General features: G+C 45.2%; 2 protein-coding genes across 4 annotated transcripts in view; one reads left to right on the forward strand and one right to left on the reverse strand.

Annotated features, from left to right (window-relative positions):
* Positions 1 to 11,471, reverse strand: pou2f3 (POU class 2 homeobox 3). Its single transcript, XM_076750556.1, has 13 exons — positions 11,399 to 11,471; positions 11,040 to 11,104; positions 6,461 to 6,487; positions 5,064 to 5,165; positions 4,154 to 4,259; positions 3,748 to 3,836; positions 3,185 to 3,361; positions 2,947 to 3,088; positions 2,292 to 2,425; positions 1,807 to 1,971; positions 1,190 to 1,232; positions 872 to 986; positions 1 to 223 (listed from the first exon to the last, which is right to left on the reverse strand). The coding sequence occupies exons 2-13, from the start codon at positions 11,094 to 11,096 to the stop codon at positions 181 to 183; spliced, it is 1,200 nt and encodes a 399-aa protein (XP_076606671.1). The 5' UTR covers positions 11,097 to 11,104; positions 11,399 to 11,471; the 3' UTR covers positions 1 to 180.
* The window catches only part of trim37 (tripartite motif containing 37), a 26,527-nt gene continuing 3,636 nt past the window's right edge, over positions 5,043 to 27,933 (forward strand). The window contains exons 1-24 of one of the 3 annotated variants that reach the window (XM_076750554.1): positions 5,043 to 5,137; positions 14,275 to 14,353; positions 14,835 to 14,936; positions 15,161 to 15,201; positions 15,524 to 15,640; positions 16,019 to 16,106; positions 16,311 to 16,433; positions 17,065 to 17,188; positions 17,912 to 17,979; positions 18,998 to 19,122; positions 19,414 to 19,464; positions 20,190 to 20,271; positions 20,386 to 20,462; positions 20,906 to 21,085; positions 21,223 to 21,337; positions 21,452 to 21,643; positions 21,726 to 21,859; positions 21,991 to 22,073; positions 24,198 to 24,419; positions 24,975 to 25,283; positions 25,977 to 26,126; positions 26,550 to 26,748; positions 26,845 to 26,936; positions 27,636 to 27,746. In XM_076750554.1, the coding sequence (XP_076606669.1) occupies positions 14,333 to 14,353; positions 14,835 to 14,936; positions 15,161 to 15,201; positions 15,524 to 15,640; positions 16,019 to 16,106; positions 16,311 to 16,433; positions 17,065 to 17,188; positions 17,912 to 17,979; positions 18,998 to 19,122; positions 19,414 to 19,464; positions 20,190 to 20,271; positions 20,386 to 20,462; positions 20,906 to 21,085; positions 21,223 to 21,337; positions 21,452 to 21,643; positions 21,726 to 21,859; positions 21,991 to 22,073; positions 24,198 to 24,419; positions 24,975 to 25,283; positions 25,977 to 26,126; positions 26,550 to 26,748; positions 26,845 to 26,936; positions 27,636 to 27,746 (2,806 nt within the window). In that variant the 5' untranslated portion in view covers positions 5,043 to 5,137; positions 14,275 to 14,332. Of the gene's footprint in view, positions 5,138 to 13,404; positions 13,715 to 14,274; positions 14,354 to 14,834; positions 14,937 to 15,160; positions 15,202 to 15,523; positions 15,641 to 16,018; positions 16,107 to 16,310; positions 16,434 to 17,064; positions 17,189 to 17,911; positions 17,980 to 18,997; positions 19,123 to 19,413; positions 19,465 to 20,189; positions 20,272 to 20,385; positions 20,463 to 20,905; positions 21,086 to 21,222; positions 21,338 to 21,451; positions 21,644 to 21,725; positions 21,860 to 21,990; positions 22,074 to 24,197; positions 24,420 to 24,974; positions 25,284 to 25,976; positions 26,127 to 26,549; positions 26,749 to 26,844; positions 26,937 to 27,635; positions 27,747 to 27,933 lie in introns of those variants that run through there. The other 2 variants (XM_076750553.1, XM_076750552.1) reach the window with 2 other exon arrangements.

The raw sequence follows: 27,933 nt of genomic DNA on the forward strand, positions 1-27,933 counted from the left end.
CGTTGAGACGTGTGTGTGTGAACAGCGTCGTGGTGTGTTCAGGGTCCTCTGCTGGTGCTGCTCTTTGAGTTGAAACCCTGTTCGTCACAGGGCTGCTGTGTTCCTGCGTCACATCCTCAGAGTACGTTCCTCCCAAACAGAACAACCTTCAGATGCTTCATATGACACAGTTCATGTTCCTCAGTGATGGTACGCAGCAGGGTTCCATGTGCGGTACCAGGACCTGAAAGAGCAGCGCCAGATTAATGATCCAGACAATCACTTTGCTCAGATCAGTTCTAAAGGTTAAAGAAATAATCCTGTGAGGTGAGAGGATGGATGTCACTGTCTGTCTGTCTGTCTGTCTGTCTGTCTGTCTGTCTGTCTGTCTGTCCAAAGTCCAGCACGTAAACCCCACAAACACCACAGACTGATTTTTATGTGACTCAGACAGATGAAATCTGACTATGAGCTATGAGCTATGAGCTAACGATTTTGGACGGAGCCAGGCTAGCTGTTTCCCTCTGTTTCCAGCCTGTATGCTAAGCTAAGCTAACTGTGCCCTGGTTTTAGCTTCTGATTTAGTCTTAAAGGAGCAGTTTGATATTTGTGGAATCAGTTTTATTTGCCTCTGAAGTCTTTTGATGAACTCATAAAAACCCGAAAGTGTAAAAACAACAGTTTGCTTTTCATTCATTCAACGTTCACATTGATCCTCTGTCTTTCATAAAGACATGAAGTATGCTTATTAATAAAATATCATACTGTTCCTTTAATAATCTGTTGACACATGTGAAACCGGCTCTTCACAGCTTCATGTCCTGCTGTCTTCGTGTCTTGCTGTCTTTGTGTCTCGCTGTCTTTAAAGGGGTGTTGGGTGAAAGCTTCTTACCCCGGTGTGCTGTAGGAAGGTGGGTTGACCTGAGACGTTAAAGAGGCAGAGACAGTGGACAGACTGTTGGGAGAAGCTTCACGGCTGATGCTGTTTGGTGAGGAATTTGATGAAACTGCAGAGAAAAGGTCAAAACATCAGTGAATGCAGAATCCCACATTCATGGATCACACACAGAACTGAATGTGTTTATGGTTAATGTGCAGCTGTGGACAGTAAGACAACATGAAAATGTCCAGAATGAACTTTCACACTGACTGTAGCTGAAGTGATCAGTTCCAATCAGAGGCTCATGATCAATATCTGAACAGAACTTGCCTCCGCCTGAAGCCAGAGGGCTGTAGGATCTGGATGTCGAGGCCTGAAACAGACGAGACAAAGAGACATCAAGACTGTAAAATATATTCAAGCAGCATCACGGGGAACATTTTCATTTTCTGATTCCAGTCGTATTCAAGAGAACAAGGACAATCAATCAATCATCAATCAATCAATCAGTGACGACAGTGAAAACAGGATTGTTTGTTTCGTTCTGACACGTTTGTGCGTTCAGTGTGCAGCTGGAGGCAGGATGTGAAGGCTAGTGATGCTACGAGCTAATTTTCACTGGAATCAGTTAAAACGAGCAAAACGCGCTTCCTGGGAATGTTAAATGATTTGGACAGAGGTAAACTACCTGACCGCCAGGCCTGCTGGGAAATGTAGTTTAACTATCTGCACAGAGTGCTGCTCCTCGACACTGTGGTCTGCTTATCTGATCATGACTGCAGGCAACAGGAAACGCCTCGACCGGCTCCGTCAAAAAGCTGTTTCCCCCTGCTTATGCTAAGCTAGGCTAACCACGCCCTGACTCCAGCTTGGTAACACACAGACGTGAAATCGACCTCACACACAACAACGGTCGTACATGTTTGGAGGTTTTAGACCATTCTGACCATTCTGGAGTTGTAGCTGTGTGATTTGACGGATAAACTGGCCACCGGGCAGTAGATCCTTTTCTCCTTCTGACGCCGGTTACAGAACCAAACCCGGACCACCTCCTTCTCCATGGACAGCTGCTCTGAGATCAGGGTTATCTCCTCGGAGTTGGGTTTGGGGTTCTGAAAAGCAAACGTGTACATGATAACATCTGAAGGCGCCTGTGTTCATCTGTCCTCAAGGTTTAGGATGTTTTCATTAAGAAAAGACCCGAAGCATTTATTTATATTTTTGCGCCCCCCATTGGTACAATCAACTTCATGTTAGCAGCGCTGAATTTAGGCATCATTGAGCATTGAGTTGAAAGCTAACGTCAGCATGTTAATGTTCACAATAACAATGTTAAAATGCTGATTTTTAACAGGTAATGTTTACCTATTAGCATGCTAACATTTGCTAATTAGTGATGAGCACAAAATGCAGCTGTGGCTCTTGAACTCACATCGAGGAAACGTTTCTCCAGCGTCAGCTTGATGTTCGTTTCAATGCTCGTCCTCTTTTTGCGTTTGCGTCCGTAGCCCTCGGTCAGGGGGGGCAGGGAGGTCGGGTTGCTCATCGAGTCAGACGGCGAGTTCTCTGATGGAAGAACAAATATAATCTTCATCAGTAATGAGTAATGAAGTGATGAGTCTTTGTGCTAAGCTAGGCTAACTATGTTTTAGCTGCAGCTGCACCTTAACCTGATGCTGCAAGAATAACACATTCAGAAATGTTTAAAGTTCATATTTCTGCTGCAGCAGCTTTCCTCCAGAATCTGAACTGAAGATGTTGCACATAAACATTATCTAGAGACATAGCTGCATTATTGCTGTTACATACAAACATACAAACTGCCACACGTTTCTGAGCTAATGCTAACTATTGTAGCAGGTAAGACTGGTGGTGACAGAGAACTGTTAGAGGTACAGAGGTTATCGTTTACAGCTGATTATAAAATCCTCATTGACAATAATAACTGATAACACTGAAAATCAATAAGGATTTTGGGGGGGATTCCAGTATGAATGACAGAAAATACTTTAATTGATTTATTCTTAAAGAGACAGCTTCACTGAATTTGTTTTCTGGCTGCGTTGATGGCGGTCGGTGTGTCGTACCTGCGTCGCTCAGCCATTTCTCCAGCAGAGGTTTGAGCTTGCACATGTTCTTGAAGCTGAGGTTGAGAGCCTCGAAGCGAGAGATTGTGGTCTGACTGAAATCATTGCCGTACAGTTTTCCCATCGCGAGACCCACATCTCCCTGTGACAGAACGCACACACAGTGATACGATGAGAGAGCATTGAGAAAAGACATTTTCAGGCCTGAACAACACGACGGCTCATTCCTCCTCCTTACCTGCGTGAAGCCCAGTTTGATGCGTCTTTGCTTGAACGCTTTAGCAAACTGCTCCAGTTCTTCCAGATCACTGGGTTCTTCTTGTGGTGGTACCGACATGTGTTTGGGCATCTGCAGGTGGGACATGTCCATGTGGTTCTCCATAGAGGGTCCTGCCAGACCAGAGCGACCCATAGCCTGGATCAGACAAACACAACCAAAACCAAACAGGCTTCACAGACCTGCAGCACAACAAGAACTGTGACACGTCTGCATTTACTGGGCCAGATGTTCAGACTTTGGCTTTCTGCTGGTATCCACAGGTCCTGGTCTTTGACTGTTCTGGTCTTTGGTTCAGAGTTTATGTATGGCTGCCTGTGTTTGTGTCTGACAGCGCACACTGAGCCGTGGTGCAGAGGTTAGTTATTACTGCTCTTCACTGTACAGGTACTCTTTCCAGGAAGTATATTTTTGTACTTTTACCATCAGACCAAAAGTATAATTATGGACCCTAAATGTAAACATGAATTAGCAGCTTTAAACAGCACGTCACATTTGGCAACGTGACAGTGGTTTGGATTTACCTGTGGGGTCAGAGCCAGTCCAGGTTGGTGCTGAAGAAGACCAGTTTGACTCTGACCAGGAAGGGAGAGCAAGTTCTGCTGCAGAAGTGCTGCAAAGGAAACAGGCAGGTTTTCATCAGTTATCTGTGATTCAGGCAGCTGGATGGATCTGTGTTTTACTAAGCTATGCTAAGCTACGATAAGCAGCTGCTGTCAGTGTTTTTACTCCACAGACGTGGAGAACATACTGTACACATACACAGAGAGTAGATCTTCTCATTTATGCTCATCAACATGAAGCACATTTCACAAATGTCCGACTTTAAAGAAATTAGACTTAAAGCCCTGAAAATGAATCTCTCCTCCCTGCATAACTACTGAAGACTGTGCAGAGTGAAGAGTATGACGCAGGTGGAGGTGTTCAGACCTTGGTGGCTGGTGGGGCTCTGAGAGAGCAGGAAGGGGGATGGAGATGGGAGGTGGGACGGGGGCATCAGGACCAGCTGCTGCATGGTGTGGAGGGAGGTGAGCTCCTGCAGCGAAGCAGAAAACACAAAACCAAAACTTCAACACTCCAGCTGAACTCTGAGGCACTTCACATTAATATTTTCACTCTGTAGTACTTTATGATTCTACTCTACTTCTGTTAACTGCATAAATTATATAGATTTAACATCCCAAAGCATCCTAAATATATATATATGATCCATTTTTCCTTCATAAAAGACGAATATTCAGTGTTTAAAATGGTTGGTGATTCATTTTCTGTCATTAATCAATTACTTGGCTGATTGGTTCAGTACTAAAAATACTCTGAAACTGATCATCCTGCATAATGAGTAATTTTACTTTACTTTTATTATTTATGTTCTGTCCTTAAGTACAAATCAGAGATCCCTGTAATTAAAACATGGTAATATAACGCATCGTCTGCAGAATATGAACAGTCACAGCAGGAAGTATTGAGATCCCTGACTGAAGTGAAAGTAGCAGTGCAGCAGTATAGAAATACTTCATTATTATAATTCAATTTTAAAAAAATCAAGTCCTCGGGGACTGTTATTTTATGATGTTATATTATGGGATAATTACTGAGCCGTTAAAGTGTACGTAGTGTTTCACTGTTGACTGAGGTGGAGTTAATATCACTAGAAACCTCATTAAAAACCTGCTTCCTGCTTTAAATTTGATATAAATGTATTTTATATGTGTTACATTTCATGGATATTTTTAAAAGGATGTTCTTCACCAGCCTCTCCTCAGCGTCCCTGTAACACCTGAGGGTTTGACTGATACCTGGAACAGTTGTTACCATCCCACATTGTTGTGTGTCTTACCCCACTGAGCTGAGCTCCAGGCATGGGAGGGGTCTGCGTCAGGTGACATGTCTTCAGCGTGGAGCCCGAATGAGGTGAGTCGAGGATATCCTCCGTCTTTATCTGCGACAGCACGAGCACAGCGAGTGAGCTCTTCAGAGCACGTTACACAGAGAGAAGGTTCACTTCTGTAGGCATGATGGGAAACGTTGGCCTCTCAGGGGCAAACGGTGCATGTTTACCTGTGTGTGTGTGTGCAGACACACACACACACACACACAGGCACACACAGGCTGGTGTATACTCGCTCCAGGACCAGTTTGGTCACTAAACATGATACAAAGAGTGATAGGCTCTCTCCCTCCCCTTGGGCAAGCCAGTATGCAAACGATCCCTCCCCCTCCCCCTCACACACCACCCCCTAACCCCTGAAAGCTGTGCCACTTCCTGAAAACACTGACAGAAATGTCCTCCAATGCCAAAAAGCATGTTTGAAGAAGAATCCAAATAGCTGCAAACTGTTTGAGGACTCTGAAGACATGGCAGGCTTTGTTGACACCTGCGTGGAGAGCAGGTAGTTTATCCTCAGGATGTTAGCCGTCTAAAAGTCAGTTGAACCTTGTGTCCTCGGTACAGGTTCAGTACATTTCACATGGCTCGAGGGTGTTTATATTCCAACTGAGCTTCGTTTTTAAGTGAAGGTACAAAAAGTCTTGTGATATCTAATTCTTTCTATCACCAAATGCCATGAAATGACCAGATCAGCACTGAAAAGTGTCTGAGCATCCAAAGCCTGATATGTGCTCGTCCTCTGCACCAAAGACCTCCACTGTTGTCCAAAAACTGTTCAGGACACATCAGAGAGCCACACTGCTGCACGTTCCTTCATGGGCCGTGAAACCACAGCTGTTTCAGGACGAAATGAAAGTACATCATTTTTTCACTGATAAAGGAACATCTCTCCTGGATAAACTTGGAGTTTCACTTTGAGAAAAGGACCAAATGTGTATCAATCCGCTGCTGAAAGTAGTCCCTGACAAATGCACTACATCCGCTTCTTTGAGTAACTTTTGGTTAAAACTCCAGGACCAGCTGCTTTAGGACATCTTGTTAACAATATTATATCAGTGAGCTGCTTTTAAATCCAACATTTACCGACAGATTCTGTTATTTAAGAAGGAAAAATGGCTTCAGTAAAAGCCACACACAGCCGATCAGGGATGGTGCGTGGGAGGTGCTTTTCATCCATTTTTACCCTTTAAGACACCATGACACATGAGCATGTGACACCAGATTGAGCCGCTGTGTTCAGCGTGCCAACAAACACTGTCTACATGTTAAAGAGTCCAAAGGTCCTGATGGCAGAGGCCTCGTTCACGAAGGCCTCACCTGAACACAGGAAGTTATAAAAAACTCACCTGTCGATTGAAGTCGATCCCGTTATGCTCTAGAAGTCAGAAGAGAGAAAGAAAATCCAGATTGTTAAAACGTGATGACATTCGACTTCTTCAAAGTGACAAATCAAACCACATTAAGATCAATTTAGTCTGTTAGCATTCAGCGTTAGCCACATGTGTGCAGGTGAGACATACAGGTGTTCAGTGTCACAGCTGCGATGACATCATCTCCAGTAAGCTTTATTCTTAAGTAAAAGTAAAGCTCATCTTTTTGCTGCTGATTACTGAGCAATTTGTTCCTAATTAGATTTGCTTCATTCATGAATCTAGAAAACACAACAAACAGAGAAAACGTGTTTCTGACGTGCTCCTCAGTCATCATGTTAAAAGACAGGAGAGATATAAGACGTGACAGCAGAGGGAACAAAGTCCTTCAAAGGCCCCGTCGCTACACTTAAATACAACAGAAACTGACTGAAGTAGTAAAATGTTTGAAGAACCTCCATAAACAAGCTCTGAGTCCACCTCTGAAAGTCTTATTTTTTCTGCTTCCATATTAGTGGACATGAGGAAATACAATAAAAAAAACTGAAAACTTGAATTAAACTGAACCAAACTAGAATATAAAAGAAGCCACAGAGCCGACAGCTAACTCTGCGTATCGACGTGGAAAGAATCTGCAGACAAACAGTGAATCGTGTCCACCCACGGGTCTGCTCAGGTGTGTCAAAGGACTGTGTGCAGGTCTGTTTACTGACTGTTCACACACACAGCAAGTCTTTTCAAGAAGGTCAGTTTTCCTCCTGAAGTTTCCGTCGTTCAGAGCGTCGACAGGACGAGAGACACCAGAGATCAAAGGTGTGCTGGATAAGCTCTGTCATTTGAATGTCAAATGGGGCCTTTGGGACTCTGTGTGTGTGTGTGTGTGTGTGTGTGTGTGTGTGTGTGTGTGTGTGTGTGTGTGTGTGTGTGTGTGTGTGTGTGTGAGAGAGAGAGTGGAGGGGGTTTATAGGTATATTTGCATTGTGTGTCTCCTGCGGCCTCTCTCTCTCTCTCTCTCTCTCTCTCTCTCACACACACACACACTCACACACACACACACACACACACACACACACACACACTCACTCCCTGAACCATCCCACTATGCCACTGCCCCCCAGCACAACCAGCTTCACGGCCAAACTTCCAGTATGGAAATGACCGAGCCATGCAAATCAGCTCTGAGTGCAGGAGGCCAGTGTTAGAGCTCCGTCTGCAAACACACACTGGTTGCAGACAAAAATATGGTTAAAAAATTCTAAATTTTGGAAAAGTTGTGTCGTCTTTTCCTCCATCTGTTGGTCCTCAAAGCCTGAACAGTTTTCACGAACTGATCTGAGAGCAGTTGGTCTGATGTCTCTCCTCTTCAATCGTCTGTTTGACTTCAGTTAGTCTTCAGGGCTGAATACCATATTTGTGCAGTAACAAGTCAGAAAGCTGAATAACAGCAGCTTTTCACTGGATGAACTACCACACCGACCGTCTCACACGTCGTCAAACCTTCATTTCATGTCGACGGCGGTCGAGGAGCTTCCCTCCTGTCCACATGTGATGTGTGTCCCAGAACAAGAGATCACAGATTATTTCTACGAATGAGAAACGAGACGAGACGTGTGAACGGATGACTCTTGAGCATCATCACAGAACGTCCCGTGAAAAGACCAAACCAGCAGCACGCTCGTCCGTCTCTCGCCGCTGTCTGACTTCCTGTCTGTGGCTCTCACTTCTGCTGGGGACTATTTTCAGCTGAGGATTAATACACATTTGTCCACCAGTAAACTGCAACACGTTAGGCAGCAGGACTGTGTGTGTGTGTGTGTGTGTGTGTGTGTGTGTGTGTGTGTGTGATCAGTGATCAGAGCAGAATCCTGACCTATCAGTCATTTGTTGGTTTTTAAGGTGGCTCAAACTCTGACCCAGTTTAACTCTAAACCTAAACCCCATCTTTGAACCCATCGGCTGCTTTCAGCCTCTTGGGCCGACAGCGAATGTTTCAGGGCCGAGTCTTCCTCCTCTGTCATTGTTTACAGTCTGTTTTCAAACAACAACGCGACATTTCGGCTGATCTCTGTAAACACACATCTGAATATTAATGCACATGATACATTTAAAAAACACTGTAAGAGCTAAATCGTCATCGGACAGTAGCCCCTACGCTCTTTGATAGCACTTCGGCCAATGCTTTCCACCTCTCTGGCTCTCGACTGTTTACCTGCATGGAGCCAAAGCCAGCTCCAGTGTGATTGGTCAGTGCTACTTGGATTACAAAAACAGAACAAATGGAAACCGGGACGCCTCCGACACCAAAATCTTGTCCCTCATTGACAGATTCTGCAGTCACATGCAGATTATCTGTTCTTAGAGATTAACCTAAACCCTGACCTCATCACACAAACGATATCTGAGAGGAGGTTTGGTCTGCAGGCACAGAAATACTACAGGAATACTACAGGAATACTACAGGCAGCAGTGTGTCTCTATGATCGTTGCTGCTTGTCACTTTGACCATGAAGGTGTGTTTAAGCTGTGACAGAGCATAAAAGTGAGTTTTTATAGTTTAGAATTGAAAGAATATTTTGGATCCAAGATGAAACTCTTAGAGAAAAATGCACATCTCTGAATGTGTCTTCAGCTTCAGCACCACGGACAGCTCCATGGGTTCATCAATACGCAGTCACTGCTGATATTTCTGATCGAGTCACATAAAGGATCAATGAGTCAGACCAACAGACTGAACTAAACGAGCCCTGAACTCTGCTGTGAGCTTATCGAGGAGGAGGACGTCCACCTTCATCCTCCTGATCACCTTCTGATCATGATGCCAAACAGCAGCTTCACCTGCAGCTCGTAGTCCTGCAGTGAATCCGTCTGAATGAAGGTTTCAGTGTTCAGTTTCTGTTCAGTGTGTTTGAGAGGAGCTGATGTTTGGGCGTTTTGGCAGCGGCAGTTTGTGGTGTGTTGAACTTAATCGTCTCCGGATTCTCGAGCGAACAAAAAGCACCAAAAAGTACCAAAACAATCCAGAAAGCTACAAAAACAAATTCAAAAATGTGAATTCAGTGACAGATTTTAACAACGACGTGAAGCAGCAGATCAATGTTCATGTTGTCAAATTCTCTCCTGGAAATTTGGATTAAATACAACAAACTGGGAACTGTAAATGTATTTTAGAGGAATGTAAAGCCATCTGAGTCGTGTTTTTTTTTTATCAGCTTTTCTAACTTCAACATCAGACAGAATGTGTTAACAAACATTTATCATGAACTTTGCCATCTATAACTGAAGTGTTTTTGTCACCTAAACGTCAGCAGACACGAGTCTCTGGTGTCAAAGTCTGGGACTTTTACTCCAACCATCAACCTCGACTCAACACCAAACACCTGCTGCTTTATGTGATTCTCAAACGCTTCAGCAGCTGAAGGGTTAAAGGATTATTTCACCCTGATCACAAACAGCGCGTCCTCTCACGTATCTCTCGTGGTGTCTCTCCATGCAGATGGTTTTGGTTTTGTTTGTTTAGGTTGGACTCTGAGATTTCTGCCTGCACACCAGCACAGTGGAGCTAAATGGTGTTCAGTCTGTGGCTTACAGCTTCCAAACCCTCGGAAAATAAAACTGTACAACATCTTTTTAGAGAAAACAAGCTCCACACACTGTGCTGCCTTCACCTGCGCTGTTCTGGTGTGCAGGCAGAAATCTCAGACACTGAAATCTCAAAGCCTGGACAGATCGACCTGCCGTGGCGTGACTGATGGTGACAGCTAACACCAGGTGAATACGTCTGATCGTATTCTGACAAAGATGTTCAACACTTCCATGAAACAGCCTCTCACTTCTCTCACGCTGCCATTGTCTAAAGAAAAGTTCCACTTTTTCTGTTGCTGGTTCCTGGTTTTGTTTTGTGGCTGGTTGGTGTTCTCAGCCCCCGGGTGGCCAGCGCTTCTCAGCAAACAGCCTCAGGTGCATCCTGGTATAGCAACCAACTGCCACAAAGTCCACACACACACGCACACACACACACACACACACACACACTCCCTATGAAACAGGAGCCAAACTGCTTCTTGTTTAGCTTTTATTTGATGCACCATCAGGCATCAGGTGGAGCCGTATGGAGGCAGTTTGCTCTTTAAAACCTGAAGCTGCTGCTGAAACAGCAAACGCTTCTAAAAACCTGATAAACAACAAAGATCACTGAACGGTGATCAAACCTGAAGCCAAAAAGTCAAGAAGTCCAAACATTTCAACCTCAAACATCAGAATTAAAAATGTTCTGAAGGTATTTGACGCACTGTAGCCCAACAAATATCCTCCAAACAATCCAGAAAAGAGTTTTTAATGTCTGATTTTCTGGAGATCTTCTCACACTGAAACACATGCAAGCGTTCTGTGATGAAGTGAAAAGGAAGACAGACCGTAACTCGTGTCAAACGTGAAGAGAATAAATGTTGTCTGTGGCAGAGACAGAATAAACAGAGCATAACTCTTTCCTGACTCGCGTCTGATCGGCTTCTCTGAGTGTTGACAGGATTCAGAGTTCACGTGAAGTAGGTGAAACATCCTTACCTGCCTGTTCAGCCTGAGCCTCCGACTGATCCACCGGGTCCGCGCTCATCTTAATATCTGTAATGATAAATATAGCTGATTTTCCTACAGGATCGTAGCTTTAACCGGGACAATGAAGCACTCAGGCCACCCAGGAAAATGATCTTGAGTTCATTCTAATGCGCCCTCCCTCCACACACCACACAAACTGTGCTCTCTGTGTAATATTCATAAGCAAGGCAGAAATTCCCAGAAAGCCAATCGAAGCCATCTCCATGTGAATAAGCACACATCCCATAATCTCCTGACTGTCCTGAAATAATGCAGATATTAAAAAGTCAGTGATGAGCAGGTGGAGGAGGAGTGACTCACCTGTCTCAGAGTTTACAGACAAACACTTTGTGCCGCTCCAGCTGCCGTCGCTCTCCCTGATATTTCAGAATGAAACTCGTATTGGGATAAAAAGTTTTGGAAATCCACGGCTGCTCATCAGCATTTTCCTAAGTGGAGGAACGTTCACCTCTGCAGCACGCCCCGCACCGCCTGATAGGCTGATTTGCATATGCCTCAGTGCGTCCTATCCAGCTTCAGACTGTTTGCATAAAACAACAATGGGGTTACTGCAAATTACAGCGTGTGTGTGTGTGTGTGTGTGTGTGTGTGTGTGTGTGTGTGTGTGTGTGTGTGTGTGTCCGTGTCCATACTGAAGGGCTGAAAGGAGTCATCCTCAGAGTGCTTTGGCTGAGGTGATGGTGTATTTTTCCCACCTGAGGCAGCTCAGTGTGTGTTGGTGATCGGCAGCAGGACGTTTTCTCTGGCAGATTTAAGCCAAAATCATGATATAATAAGTTAAATTTAGAAACATGTCAAAATTTGGGCTTATGCTGTTTCATGATTTTGATAAATGACCCTTCATCTCATACATTCACCTTAAAAAGTCCACATTTTGACTTTCTATCTCTTTCTTCACTTAACATGAGGATTTTTATTTTGTCCTTCGTGACGTTTCATCTGTTCGTTTCTTGGCATTATTGGGCTTCCATAAAGCAGCGGCTGCATCCAGAACTTCAGAATTCTTGTTCCAAAGCTTCTTTTATTCTGCAGGAATGTAATCAGGTACTTTTACTTTAGAGATACTTCACTGGAATATTTCCATTCCATGATACTCTATACTTCTACTCCACCACATCCTGAGACATTGTACTTTTTACTACATTCATTTCACAGTTGAAGCTACTCATCATTCTGCAGTACACACTGGTGAGATGCAGGTACACAGATCCTTTACTGACGTAAAATTGAAATACGACACCGTAAAACTGAAAAATACTCCATTAAATTTACCTCCATTCAAAAACTTACTCAAAAATATTATTAGCTAAATCTACTAAGAGAGTTAAAGTAAAAGTCCACATGATGCAGAAACATGTCCCATCATATTGGATAATTTATTCTGATGTGTTAATGTGTGCATAACATTTTACTGCTGCAGTTTGTCAAGGCGGAGCTAATATTAACTCACCTGCATTTGACTAAAAGGTAGAGTCCACAGGAGTAGAGGAGAAGAAGAGGTGGAGCAGAAGTATAAAGTAGCATGAAATGGAATTTGTCAAGTAAAGTACAAGTACCTCTGAACTGTGAGGAGCTCAGGATGCAGTATTTCTTTACAGACAGCACAAACTCACACATGAGCATCACCTCTGCTCCTGTAGAGCAGTAAGGCTGGAGGAGGAGGCTGGTTAAATCTCCAAACTGTGACCAGAGGGATGGCCAAGCTATCACTGAACTCCTCTGTTGTAGACCAGTAACACATCATCCTGGTTGATGGATGTACCAGCTTGAAATCCTGACTGGACGATGTTACTGTCCTGTGTTCTGTAAAAAGTAGACAGCCAGTCACAAACACAGACAGGCAGAGGGAGAAACACAACAGAGAAACTCTGCAAACCTTCACATCTAAGAAGCTGCACAAAGACACTATCTGTTTTGTATTTTTGCTTAGAAAATTATTTAAATGCTGAATTGACTATCGACTGATCAAATAATCTAAATTATCAGCTCTGAAGGACATTATTCATTTGACAAACACTTGATAATCATCGACCTTGTGTTTTGATATGTATTTTTGTGAACAATGTGTCAGAAAAGAAGACAGACAGTCAATAATAAATCTTCATACACTGACAAGATTTATGTATTTATTTATTTATTGGTTCATTCATTCATTCATATCCCCACCGCAGCTTCGATCTGCCTCAGGCGTGTATTTCCTCTGTGATTCTGTAAACTGTCCAGTAGGTGGCGGTAACGATCCTGAAGCTTTCGGACAAACGCGAAACAATAAAATCAAGGGAAGAAGAAAAGGAGGCATTTGATTGGTGATTGCTAGGGGACAGACAGCTTCAGAGCGAACCCTGCCGTTACATCTTCAATTTAGGGCAAAAGAAGCCGTTTTTAGCCGTTTTAGCCGCTGCGAAGGATAGTTTGACTTCTGTCGTGATACAGCGGCAGCTGGACGTGCTTTCATCTTTAATGGCGGCTAAACCAGCGCAGACAAGCCTGCCGCGTGCTCGAATAGATAATTTAGTTTAGTGTTTGTTTGTCAGGTGTGACAGACGAAGCCCAGTCTCTGGGAAGGTAAATGAGCCACCCTGCTAATTCCAGCTAGCTAGCTAGCATCACAGTTCGGTAAGACGTTTGTTTGTTTCCTGCTGAGCACGATGGTTTGTGTTAATATGCATGTTAAAGCTAGCTCTTACCGTCCCCCCCGCCAGGTTAGCTTTAGCTGTCAGTGTGTTTTGGCCTTTTAGGTTTGGAGATTTCAAGCTAACGGTGATGACAAGGTGTGCTGTCCTGAAGGAGCATGCCCGTATTTCAGCCTGTTTACAGCAAAGTAAACATACTATCAACCATATATTTAAGCATGTCACAATATTTAGATATCAATAAGTTCATTTTCTAACCAGAGTGGTTAAACAGTTAACAGTTAAACAGTGAATAACACAAGTAGACTAAAGCCATAAAACAATGTGGAATATACAGCAGAGTAAAAGTGTGATAAAAGATGCAGTTTGTTTGTTTTTGACCACTGGTTTCAGTTAATTTTTAATGATGTGTACTTGTAGAGACTTGAAACTTGTCTTTTTTCAGCTCATCTTCATCATTCAGCAGAACTGAGTTTTGATTTGAAACATCTGAGTAGTTCAAACTCAGTTTAACGTCGTTCTCTTCTTCGCTTTTCTTTTCAGACCATCGGCTACGACTTCCTTCTTTTGTTCCTGAGACCAAGAGTTCAAACTGGCTGAAATGGATGAACAAAGTGTTGAGGTACGTGTCACACACGTCTGATCGTGAGGCCGGAGAGGTCCATCATTCACCTCCCTGACGCTCGGCCAGCAGAACTACAGGTTTCTTCAGAGTCGAGCAGACGTGATGGAGGGTCTTTATTCTGATATAAGAAACTCGTGTTTATCTTTAGTTTTGGTGCCAGTTGTTTGGTTTAAAGTAAGACTGCTCTGTAACCAAATGTCTGGACATTTATAAGACTGAACATCTTCAGTTTCAGTACCAGTATGTTATCGATGGCAGGAAGATTTAAGGTGGAATTATGAGTTCTTGAGAATTAAAACACATTTTTACAGGCATTCTGCTGAGATGTCTGAAGACCGCTAAAATCTCGACATGACTTTGAAACAACACGCTCCAGTAAAACAGCTTTCAAAATAAACCTGCTGACCGTTGTTGTGTGTTGACACAGTCTGACTGATGTTGATTCACCTCAGCTGTCATTCATGTGTCCTCTGTCCAGAGCATCGCAGAGGTGTTTCGCTGCTTCATCTGCATGGAGAAGCTGAGGGATGCTCGTCTCTGCCCGCACTGCTCCAAACTCTGCTGCTTCAGCTGCATACGAGTACGTTTATTCTGATTTATTGGTGTTTTACAGAGTCCCAACTTTTCTGGAATCGTGGACAAAAACTCTGTAATTCTGCTTGTGATCTGTTTGTGGGATATATTGATACCTGTGTGAAGATGGATTATTTCCAGCTGTATCCTGAATGGAATCAGTGGCAGCATTTTTGCACTGGTTGCATTTGGATGTCACTCATCCCTAAACTGGATCCTCTTGTTTGACAGCGATGGCTGACGGAGCAGAGAGCCCAGTGTCCACACTGCCGGTAAGCACCTGATGGCACATCTGCCGGCCTGCATGCTGTCCGTCAGCGTTCAGAGTGTGCAACTTTAAAGAAAGCATGGAACAGGAAATGATTTTTCATAGAAGTGTCAGCAGTGTAGACAACATGTCACAACACAGTCAGACGAAGGAATAATAATAGAGAATAATACCAACATCACAGGTGTAGAGAAGGGAAAGAGGCAAACAGCAAGTTGGTGTTTAATATGTGTTCTGTTTTAATCTGTGTGTGTCTGTGTGTCTGTGTGTCTGTGTCTGTGTCTGTGTGTTTGTGTGTCTGTGTGTGCGCGCACGTCAACACACAGGGCTCCGCTCCAGCTGAGGGAGCTGGTGAACTGTCGCTGGGCAGAGGAGGTCACCCAGCAGCTGGACACCCTGCAGCTCTGCAGCCTCACCAAGCACGAGGACAACGACAAGGACAAGTGAGCACCTCCTGCTGCTCCTCCACTCCTGGTCATATTCTCCACCCATGTGTCCATTAGTGTTGAGAGACTTCCTGTCATTTTACCATTCTTACTTCAGTCCTTAACCTGTAGAGCTTTTCATCAGGGAGGCTTTGTTGATTACTATTATTTGGTGTGAGACTTGTTTTTGTCCTGCTTCTCCTCCTCTTGCTCCTCTTCCTCCTGTATCTCCTTCACCATCGTCATTACCGTCATGCTCTGCCTTTCTAAACTTTGAATCTCCGTAAACTTTGCAGAAACGGTGACGTAAAACAGGCCAGCGTCTCGAGTGATGACCACTTAAAGTCTTTTTCTGTCTGAGCTGTCGTGTCCTGTCTTTGGATGATTCCTTTGCAGATGTGAGAACCACCATGAGAAGCTGAGTGTTTTCTGTTGGACCTGTAAGAAATGCATCTGCCACCAGTGTGCTCTGTGGGGCGGCATGGTAACGTTTCACTTCTGTCATTTTTACAGTTTGCATGTAAACACAATAATCAATTACAAGAACAGTTTTCCAAGAAGTCAAGTTGGATTAATGAATCCATTAATGGTTCAGTCTCTGAAATCACCAGAACCCTGAACATTAGACTCACATCACACACACTGCAGAAAGTGGGGCCAGAGAGTGATTGATGGTCTTTGTGTCCAGCACGGAGGCCACACCTTCAAGCCTCTGGTGGAGATCTACGAGCAGCATGTGACCAAAGTGAAGGAGGAGGTCGCCAAGCTCCGCCGCCGCTTGATGGAGCTCATCAGTCTGGTGCAGGAAGTGGTGAGGACTGCGTGTTGCTTTCATACAAGAAGTACCCAAATCTAAAAGAGCAGCGGCCACAACCTTCGCCGCACGTTCACTCCTCTGAGGGGCTGACATGTTTGTGAACTTTTCTGTAGCGCTGCCCTGTGAGCTTCATTCAGGTCTGAGACCCTTTAAACTGCAGACCTGAACTCAATGAACGTTTTAGTAATAAACATAGTTAACGAGCCGCAGGTCTGTTGTAGAAGAGAGACGCTGAACCTGTAAAAGGTCAGTGAGTGTTTGAGCTTTTTTTTTTTTTGTCAGAGGTGAAGGAAATGAAGAGCACAGAGAAACATCAGTGATCATCAAAGCATCTGTTTCATGTCATTAAGGTCGACTTGAAAAAAACTGACGGTCATGATCAAAACAAGTCATTCAACCAGCTCATCACAAACTTCACTTAAAAACACGAATTATGTCAAAATATTGATCAGAAATGTTTAAAGTTTGACTGAAAATTCTGCTGACGTCCATTAGATGGCACTAACACCTTTATTTCAGTGAGAGCTGATGTCTGTTAGATGATGCTGAAGAGTGTGTGTGTGTGTGTGTGTGTGTGTGTGTGTGTGTGTGTGTGTGTGTGTGTGTGTGTGTGTGTCTGTCTCAGGAGAGGAACGTGGAGGCTGTCAGGGGAGCGAAGGACGAGAGAGTCAGAGAGATCCGAAACGCCGTGGAGATGATGATCGCTCGTCTGGACAACCAGCTGAAGAACAAGCTCATCACCCTCATGGGTAAGACGCTGAGACGTCCACTGCATTGAGTGATGGTGACAAGTGACCAATGCTGATACACTGGTTCATCACTGAGTTTTACTAAACAAGCATTTAAGCTAAAATGGTGAAACACGGTTGATTTTAGCTTGAAATGTGGTTCATTTAAGACAGTCGTGTGACTCATTACGTAAAGGTGTTTGCAGTCACTTTTCTGTCGTCTGAATTCAGATTAACGTCAAAGCTGCAGCAGCTCAGTAAACTCAGACTTGCATTTTGTTTGCGTGACGAGGATCACTGTGACTCATGTGCCCCTCTGTACTCAAGGAAAATGAAATCGGTTTGATAAACGAGGAAACATTGAAAGTTGTTTTGAGGTTGAAGACTCTGTGGACAGATGAATAAACGATCGTCTGCGTCTGAACGGCAGAAATCCTTCCCTCAAACAGCTCGATGAAGCAATGTGATGTGTTCCATGTCTGAAAGGGCTCTTGTTAATGCAGCTTAAATGGCAGTGCACCGTGTCTGAAGGTTGAGACCTTAACCCAGCTCTCCACTGAAAGAGGCACCTTTTATATCTATGGGTAATAGACATATGAAATATTTATCTGGGCTGAGTGGATGGATGTACTCAGCGCCCACATACACAACCTGCACACCCAACCACTCACCCTCACCGGCCTCCATCAGGCCTGACATTCAGCACAAGTGCACTGAAAATAGAAATGCGTTCCTCCCCACCAGGCCAGAAGACGTCCTTGACCCAGGAGACGGAGCTGCTGGAGTCTCTCCTGCAGGAAGTGGAGCATCAGGTGGGTCGTCTGCAGCAGCTCAAAGCCTCCATTCATTTAGCTGCATGTCACTGTTCTGTTACTGCTGATCAGAGTCTAGATTTTAAAGCTTATTATGATATTTCAGCTCATGTTTGTGTGATTGCAGTCAGTCCAGTGTTCTGTCGTACGTTAGCCTCGCTTAGTGCCCTGGTTTGGCGCAGACCCAGTGGTCTGTCGTGGGTTTATCAGAGCTTGCGTGCTGACAGCTGCTGCTGCTGCTGGAAACGAGATTGATAAGAGCAGCGAAGCAGACAGTGAGGCTTCAGGCCGTGAAATCAAACAGGAGAGTTGTGTTCGTTGCAGGTGGTGAGAAGTCTCTGTGGTTCTTCACTGTAAGCAGCTTCTCTCACTTTTGTTTCAGAGAAGCTTCAGCGCATGATGTCTTTCATGTCACGGTTACAAGACTTTGTCTTACAAGTGGTCTGAGGACTCGAGGTTATCTCTGCTGAGAGTGCACATGTAGCTGATGCACTTTGCTGTAGTATTAAATATTAAGCAGTATGATGTGTGTGGTGATGCTGTGTTTTTCTTATTCTGAGCGAATTCCATGAAACACCAGTGAAAGAGCAGTGAATGCATCGTGCCTGTGCAGCCAAAGCCTGACAGATTGTGTTCCTTTATGCCATGGAGCTGCATTGTCGTCCAGAAACCTTTAAAAACACATCTGCTGTTCTCTGTGTCATTTTCCTTCATTACCATCAACATGGGCACCATACTTTAATCACAGGGACCACATTCATCATCCTGCTGCTGTGAATTCTCACTGGAGGAATGATTGAGTCTTCTTTTCTAAAATGAAAGTAAAGCGTGTTCAGCAGTGGAGCCTCGAGGCTGGGTGTTTGCAAACGATGACAAAGCTAATATTAGTTGCACTCTCATGTTAAACGCGCACACAGATCCACACAGAAACTCTGGGATTGATTGAACTGTCGATGTTTTATCTGCCTGTTTGTACCCGCAGCATGATGATTGTTTGCTGTTGGTGTGTGTTGAACAGCTTCACTCCTGCAGCAAAAGCGAACTGATCTCCAAAAGCCCAGAGATCCTGCTCATGTTCCAGCAGGTCCATCGGAAACCCATGCAGTCCTTCGTCACCACACCGGTCCCCCCAGACTTCACCAGGTAATCTGCTCAGCTACAGGAAAGCTCGCACAGCGGGGAACATGACGTCATGACTTGGCTGCATTTAACAGATAAGCATTATAAGTGAAGATGTGAAATGTAGCCAAAGTGGTCGTTTTGTCTAAAACCCAAAGATGTTTTCTTCATAAAGTAGCTTCATGTCAGCATCCCATTTTGAGTATGGAGCTCTGTCTGATTTCACTCTGTATGCCTGAAGCACTGACAGTAGAGAAGAGTCAGTAAACTCCAGCTTTGCTCGGTGTGTAATCACCTTCCTCTGTGTGCTTTCAGTGAGCTGGTTCCCGCCTACGACTCCAGCACTTTTGTTCTGGTCAACTTCAGGTAAATCCTCTCGCTGGCGGCATTTAGTCAGAAATGACCTCAGTACTGTTTGCAGTTTGTCAGCTGTGTGTGTGTCTGAGTGAGTAATGTAGAAATATGGTTTTCTGTTGTGCTCATGGATGCATACAGCTCATTTACATTTAGCTGACGGTGTTAGAAGAAGACAGATGTTGAGTATCTGCTCTCATCATCACTGTGAAGATCTAAAGCACAATCATTGGTTTAGTGTAGATCTGAACAAACGTATGAAATGTCCTGCTGCATTAGCTGCATCTGTCATTACTTGTTGAGCAGCGTTAAGTGATGCTGTTGTAACCAGGAGCAGCTTTGTCTCTTATTATAAGCCACATGTTTTCATGTTAGAGAAATTCTCCTCATTAAAAGCTCTCTAGGTCACCGTAAGGAAGAAAGTGACTGTGACAGGGAAGTCAGTGGGACTTGGTGGTTGTTGATAGAGGGTGAAGAGTCCTTTGAAGCAGTTTCATCCACTGCTGAAAGGATTTCAGAGCTTCCTCCACTTGAAGCCTGGAGGGCCTCAAAAGATGCATCAAATAACAATAATGATAATAATAAAGCATCAAAGGGCAAAGTTTTGTAGGCTGTAGAGCGCTGCGGCGATCACCTTCTTGAAAATAGCAGACAGACACATTCAAACAGGAATCCTCTGTCATAGCAGCCTCATGTGTCCTTGTGGTTTGAGACGAGTGTGTTTTTGTGTGTTTCAGTACACTGAGGCAGCGGGCCGACCCCGTCTACAGCCCTCCCCTGCAGATATCTGGGCTCTGCTGGAGACTCAAAGTCTACCCAGTGAGTTTCTCTTCCACTGATGTTGCTGTAGTTCTGGAAACATCACAGGGTCTTAAAGATGTCCACTGTCAGTGTCAGTCTTGTCTCTGTGTCAGTGACTCTTTGTTTCCTCAGGATGGAAATGGTGTCGTCCGTGGAAACTACCTGTCTGTGTTCTTGGAACTGTCTGCTGGACTCCCTGAAACATCAAAGTATGAATTATGAATAAATCTGCCTTTTGTCTCTATAGTTAGACTGAGCTCAGGTTAAATGATCAGATTTTAACACCGTGTGATTTGTTTTATGTTGGTGAAAATATGAGGGTAATGATGTTGGCGCGCAGACTCAACAAGGACTCGTTAACCCGCTGAACATCTGTGACCATGATGTGATGAATCATTGCCAAGTTAAAGGTTAAGATAGGTTTTAATTAGTGTGAACAAACTGCAGGAAAAGCCTCCCCAGAGCTCCAAATGTGTGTTAATCCACTGCTGATAATAGTCCCCAACAAATGCACTGTTCACTTCTGTTCAGTGTCGCTCCTTGTCCGTCTGGCAGAGTTCAAACATTTAATGATGTACAGAAAGTTTTCCAGCCCGTCTTGTCTCTTTATTGTGTGTTTCCATGGATGTAATGCTGTCTTGTTTCCCTGTAGATATGAGTACCGTGTGGAGATGGTCCATCAGGCCTCCAGTGACCCCACCAAGAACATCATTCGGGAGTTTGCCTCCGACTTTGAGGTTGGTGAATGTTGGGGCTACAACCGCTTCTTCAGGCTGGACCTGCTGGCCAGCGAGGGCTACCTGAACATGCAGACGGACACACTGGTCCTCCGGTGGGCTCTCACACACACACACACACACACACACACACACACACACACACACACACCATCATCTCTCTGATATTGTAGAAACAGGCAGTAAAGCAGTCCTGTTGTTTCATTGGTGTTTGTGTGTGTGTGCTGCACAGGTACCAGGTTCGCTCACCCACCTTCTTCCAGAAGTGCAGAGATCAGTACTGGTACATCAGCCAGCTGGAGTCGGCCCAGAGCAGCTACATCCAGCAGATCAACAACCTCAAAGAGGTACTGCTGTCGTCTGTCTGTCCTCGTTAAAGGACGTCCCTGCTCACTCAAACAATTCATTTTTTATTTTGCTTAACTTGAGTGTGTTGCCGTTATCCATATTCCTGGTTTCAGAGGTTGGCCATCGAGCTGTTTCGCCGACAGACGTCGCGCAGCTCCTCGCCACCTGACCTGAGGCTCACTGCGGGCACCACAGCCTCCGAAAGGGACCCTCGCTCGGTGAAGAGTGACGACGAGATCCAGACCACTTTGAGCAACAGTAAAAAAGGCGAAGAAGAAGAGAGGACCCAGCACGACGACTCTAACGTAAGGATGGGATGTAGTGCACCTTATTGTCTGCTTACCCATAGAGAGCTTGCCATGATCACGATGTCACTGTGCTGTTCAGGAGCTTTCGGACGGCGACCTGGAGGTGGACTGTCTGACGGAGGAGGAGGTGAACCCGCTGGACGGCAGCAGCACTTCAGGGAGCTCCACAGCCACCAGCAACACAGAGGAGAACGACATAGACGAAGAGACCATGTGAGTTCAGTTCCTCACAGTCTCTGGTTTAAGGTCCAGACCCTGAATCATGTGTGACTCTTTTCTGACTGTGACTCAGTGATTAGAACATGAAGGCCTCAGTTTCTCTGAGTGTTTGTGTATTTTCACAGGTCAGGAGAGAACGATGTAGACTTCATTGGAAACCTGGAGACAGAAGAAGGAGAGCTTCCTGATGACTTGGCTGGAGCCACAGGTATAATTCACACACCGATACGAAGCAGTTTTTCTTCATTCGTTCAACATGTAAATCCCACAGCTGACAGTTTGGATCTCTGCTGCGCAGGAGCAGGTTTCCTTGTTTACGTCTGCAGAGGAAATCTGTCTTTCTGTTTGTTCGGAGATGATGTCTCTCAGAAACTTGTCAACAGAATTCAGTGAAACTCGGTGGAAAGTTTAGCTTTGGCTCAAGGAGTGAAACCCAAATTATACTTTCCACATCTGTATCTCCTCACAAAGTCCTCCAAGACACTGTCTGTCTGTGCAGACCGTCTGAACCTCTGAAAACGACTGACTAAACAGAGCTCTGTGTGTCCACTGTCCTCACCCTCGTCCTGAAGTGTATCAGCTGATAACTGATTAGTTTTTGTGGCCTTTTATTAAGAGAGCTCCACATTTGGCTCATAAATCTTGAAAAGTGACATGAAAGCAGGTTCAGTTCCATCAGTATGAACTTTTCTCCTCATCCATTTTAGCCAAAGCAGATTTTTCATCATTTAGCATTTTTGGTTTTCAGAACTTTCCCAAATTCTGTCTTATCAGTCATCATTTGGTAAAGAACATGTTTAGATTTGTAGGCGGTTCAGTGTCAGACTGTTGGCCTTCAGAGGGCGTCGACAAACAGCCGTGACTCTTGTTGTTGCTGGACGCTTCTTTTCACCTGCCACCGATGAGTCTCACTGAGGGTGGGAGGGGAGCGGTTGTCAATGTGAGCCCCCTTAAGCTCCACAGTGTCCAAAACCAGTCCAACCAGTATGAGTCACCAGTCCAGCAGCAAGAAACAAGAACTCTCACGTGAATACAGACAGTGATGCATTCATTTTCCTGACAGAGAAAAGCAACTCGTTTGTCATCTGCTCTTCAGCTGAGGCAAATAAAAGCCTGAGCCACTATTTGAGAATCGACAGACTCAGATGTGCTGTGTTGTTCGATAAGTGCACAGGCAGAGCGTGGTGATTCGTGGTGATTCGTGGTGATTCGTGGTGATAGGTGGTGATACGGGGTGATTCGTGGTGGGCCTCAGAGCAGCTCCTTCACTGTGTTTCACTGTGTTGGTGTTGAAAGGCATGAAGAGGGTGACTCACTGTTGGTGCTCTGTACCCCTTGCAGCTTGCTGATATAGAAACACTTGGTGTCTATATGTGTTCATGTGTGGGGGTTGTGTGTGTTCACTCTGTTAGATGTCAGAGTGGAGCTCAGCACAGTGTTCCGGCACATTCTTCAGGTCCCGCTCTGAGTTTTCACTGCTAAGTTTTGCTTTGATGCAGTCGTGAAGCCAGACTTCATTTTCTAACTCATGAGGGATTTTTGTCTGGAAACATTTTAACTGAGGATGAAATGATCCCAGCAGCTGGAACCAAAGCAAAAAGCATGTATCAGATATTATTAATGTCAGTGTCAATACAGATGATATCAGTGTTTCTCTTGAGCTTAAATGTTCTTTTTTTGTTAGTAGATTTAAAGCCAGATAAATAAAAGAATGGCTGTGAGCTGCAAGCAGAATGTCTGCACAAAGAAATGAATCAACAATTAAACAGAAATCTTAAATCACATCGGTATTGAATTCATCATTTTAGATCCCTGACTGCAACACATCTTTCATCATTAAACAGCAGCAGTGAAGAAAGGTTCATGATGTGGTGAGATGGATTCAGTGACACCACACGATGAGCGTTGGATGGGTTGGCATGGAAAACTCTCTCCTCTGAGGCGGAGATGGTTTTTAGTCACAAGAAAAGAAACTTGATTTAAACTTTTATTCTGTTGATCTAAATGATGGCAGAAAAAAGTGAGAGTGCCAGAAATGATCCAAAGATCTAAAAATAAATGAGAACACAGGCTGACATGTTCACAGTAAAAAGGCAGAAAAGGAGGAAATGGAGCAGTGATCATCAGTGAGCTCCAGGTGTGATTAGTTCATTAGACCTGAGGTTGAACTGTAGACTGAAGGCTGCAGATAAAGACTTTCACTGTCAGTCCTCAGACCAGCACCGTTTCCAGCATCCAGCAGGACATTATTCTTTACTCCATCTCTTTACTCCACCAGTCCACGCAGGCTGCTCTGAAGGAAAGACTCACCTGTGTTCTGCCTGATCTGCAGGTGGATCCAGCTCCAGTGTGCGCTCTCTACATCGCAGTGCTGCTGCCGCCGGTCGCAGTGGCGGTGGAGCCGCTGCTGCCGCCGTCGGTCCGGGCAACAATAGCCTGCTGGAGATCGACCCGGTCATCCTGATCCAGCTGCTGGATCTGAAGGAGCGCAGCAGCGTGGAGTCTCTGTGGGGGCTTCAGCCCCGGCCGCCTGTATCTCTGCTGCACAGCCAAGGTCTGAACACACTCAACCCACAAACAGCCGATCACTGCAGCTAAACTGAGAATCAATACTGGAACTCACACACAGGCTCCTCCACAAACACACCCATCCCAGTGAATGATCAGCTCCTCAGCAGCTGGTCGACAGAGGTTTATCTTTTAAAGGGACACATATTTTCACTCCACTGCGTTTCAGAGAAAACATACTTCATTGAATTCCTGTCATCAGCAGGAGCCAATCAGCAGTACTGAATGACGACAGTATGAGATGTTTAGTAGAATGTGTGAATGTGAGGAATGATGATTGACAGCTTTATGAAAGAGCTGTGAGGTTTACTGAACCAGGTGTGTGTCTGTATGTTTGTTCATTAATGGTGATCCAGCGGTTAGAGAAACAATGATGTGACCAAATACCGACAGTCTGGATTCTGGATTTTATGAGGTTTGATGTGCTTTGAGATACATGAGGAGTGAATGAAGGAGAGTGAGGCGTCAGAGGTTTCTCAGAAGGATTCGTTTTCTCCAGTTTGACTCCTCGTTTCCTCTTCCTGTTTCTCATCTCCTGCAGCTCATCCTCACTCCAGGAAAGAGCGAGAGCGGCGGCCTCAGGCGGTGCGGCGGTCAGCTCCGGACTCAGGGGTCCTGATCCGCCTCAAGGCTCAGATGGCCGAGGTCCGCAGCAAGATGTCTGATGTGAAGAGTCAGGTGCTGGAGGCTCGGGGGTCTGGAGAGCCTAGGCCCGGTCCGTCGGGGGGCTTCGGTGTGGAGGAGGCGCCCTCTCACCACGCCGACTCAGAGTTGTCAGCTTGTCGTAAGCCTGGCGAGCTGGACCTACTAGTCAGAGCGGCTGCAGCTCGGTCCAGGCCCTGCCGCCCGGGTGAGGACCACCACACCACTGTGGAATGTGACTAAGTACATTTACTCAAGTACTGCACTGAAGTACAGATTTGAGGTCCTTGTACTTTTTCTTGAGTATTTCGATTTTATACAGAGTAATACTTCTACTTCAAATAATACACTTCATTATCGTCATCGTCATGTAGTTACAGTTACTAGTTACTCTTCAGATTCCTTCCTGTCCAGTGAAAAGCTCATATCTCCAGATGTGTTGATGTTGAATGTTTGTGCTGATCTGAAGGATGAAGAGTTCTTCTGTCTTCTTCAGTTCATTAAACTCTTTAAAAAGCCTCTTGGATTGGCTGAAAATGCATCATCACAAAGCTAAAAAAAAAAAAAAAAAGCCTGTTTTTCTGAGCTTGTCAGACTTTTTGGAGATACGTGGTTCTCACAGGACGGCTGCGCTGCAAACATATGATGATCATCTAGAATATGATGCATTGCTGTAGATTAAAGCAGCCAACAGGATATAAAGTTATTCAATGAGCTCAAGCTGAAACAAACTCACAAATGCAGCAGGAATATGAATCCACAAACAGCAGATTCATTCGATGGATTTACTGTTAACTGCTCTCTGCGAGCCAACCCCCCCCGATGAAAGCTTTACTCTAATATTTGTGTAGATGTGAAATAATCACACGTTCGTCTTTGTGTGTCTTCTGCCCATGTGCAGCCAGGAAGTCTCTGTCTCCCGTCCTGGACAGCAGCGTCTCTCTGGTCATGAAGAGGAGGAGTCCAGAGGAGATGGAGAAGGACCTGAGAGGAGCAGATGTGGCCTCAGAGCTCAGCCTGCATCTGAAGGAGGGGCTGGGAGGTGCAGAGGGTCAGTGCTGGTCTGACTTCAGTGTCTGTTTAAACCTGCAGCTGGAAACACGACATAAATACGACGTCGCCTAAGAAATGTGACCTGGCGAGCTTGTTAGCAGCAGCATTAGCATTGATTTGGATTAGGTGGCAAACATCTGCCTCTCTAGCTGCTCAATGCTCCACTGAAAACGTTGATTAGAGCAGCCTTAAAGTCCACGTCCCTAACAGGTCTCTAACAGGCAGATTGTCATGAAATGTCCTCAAACGTTCGCGCACCAAAGAGGACGATCCCTCCTGACTTTAATGACCATGACTCGCTTTGTTTGGTTCAGACCAACTTGTTTTTGGCTCCAGTTTCACTGTCTCACCTGGTTCTGTTGGTCTGGATTGAACTGGGTTGTTTTTCCACTCGGTGACTTTGCTCCACTCTCTGCTTCAGGAGTGCTGAAGGCTGACGGCACCCAGGGCCCCCTCTTGTCTCTGGGCAGCTCCTCGTCGGAGCAGGCCTCCACCTCCAAGCAGCAGTACTCGGCGGAGCAGCAGCTGTACGGGGCCTCGGGGTCCAGGGACGACATCTTCTCGTTGGTGGGGCCGAGCTACGTGACTTCCAGCAAGAGCAGTGGCAGCCGGAGTCTGGGGTGAGTCTCTGAGCCGGCAGATCGCCGTGTCACTCAAACAGAAACGTCTTTCTGCTCCGCCTCTTACATCCACTCTTCCATTTCCTCCCACCGCAGGGCAGCCATGTTGGACTGTGAATCTGAGAGCTCAGGAAACTCCCATCAGGCCTTGCTGGAGGGACCCTCTGCACAGCCACAGTCAAATGAAGGTCGGTTCACTCAGGAGTTAATGTGCCAACTTTAATGTTTGTGTCGCAGCAGTGACGAGGAAGAAGCAGCCAGTTAGCATAAAGACTGGAAATGGCAACTGGAAACAAAGTCAACGCGGCGCCTCTTCTTTAATTTACATGTTTACATCTTGTTTGTTTATGACTGTCAGACCTTAATTCACTGTTTTCTGGAGCATGATGTGCTGGACTGCTTCTTGGCTTGGACCAGTGACTTCCTGGACTTTGCTGGTTGGTCAGAGCCAAGAAATAGTCAGTTTCCAGTCTTCGAGCTAAGCTAAGCTATCCGGCTGCTGGCAGCCATTTATCTAATGGACAGACATGAGAGTGGTATCGATCTTCTCATCTAACTCTGGACCTGAAAGCGACTTTGGACTGACCTCTGTGAGAAAAGACCGTCCCTTCAAACAGGCTGTGGCTCCGCTACATTCTTGCTGCTTCAGTCCATCAGAGGAAATAAGACGTTGATACATTTTCAGTACAGTAAAATGATGTCATCACATGGTGGACTTCAGGGGGCGGAGCAACGTCACACGATAGTTAACAAACCTGATGTCGACTGTAAATCTGTGTTTTATTTCTGTTTGTATTATTGTTGTTCAGTGAAAGATGAAAGATGATAGTCCAGCTCTGATGCTCTGATGGTCTTGTGGTCTCATCCAGTCTTTGTTCCGTCTGCAGATCCGTCGCCGTCTGTCCTGGTGGCAGCAACAAGCAGCGACAGCGACACTGAGGACGAAGCCCTTCAGAGCAACACCTCTCACTACGACAACCAGACGCCTCCTTGCACAGGTAACACGCACACACACACACACACAGCAGTGTGTGGTTGTCTATCAAAAACAGCAGTGTTTGAGGGAACTTAGAGGCGTATCTGATGACGTCTATTCAGAGCTTCAGTGTCAAAATTAAGACCCAAAATGGCACATTTGCACTGCTGCTGCGTTTAGAAACCAGCCAATCAGAAAGCAGTATAAAG

This window comes from Chaetodon auriga, chromosome 15 (assembly GCF_051107435.1).
Source record: "Chaetodon auriga isolate fChaAug3 chromosome 15, fChaAug3.hap1, whole genome shotgun sequence".
Lineage (NCBI taxonomy): Eukaryota > Metazoa > Chordata > Actinopteri > Chaetodontiformes > Chaetodontidae > Chaetodon > Chaetodon auriga.

Excerpts from the sequence above, each read along its gene's own strand:
- pou2f3 (XM_076750556.1), bottom strand. The coding sequence starts at position 11,096 with ATGAGCGCGGACCCGGTGGATCAGTCGGAGGCTCAGGCTGAACAGGCA. Across the intron at positions 4,260-5,063 it reads CTGGAGCTCAGCTCAGTGGG|GAGCTCACCTCCCTCCACAC; the intron begins GTAAGACACACA and ends GCTTCGCTGCAG. Across the intron at positions 987-1,189 it reads CCCTCTGGCTTCAGGCGGAG|TTTCATCAAATTCCTCACCA; the intron begins GCAAGTTCTGTT and ends TTTTCTCTGCAG.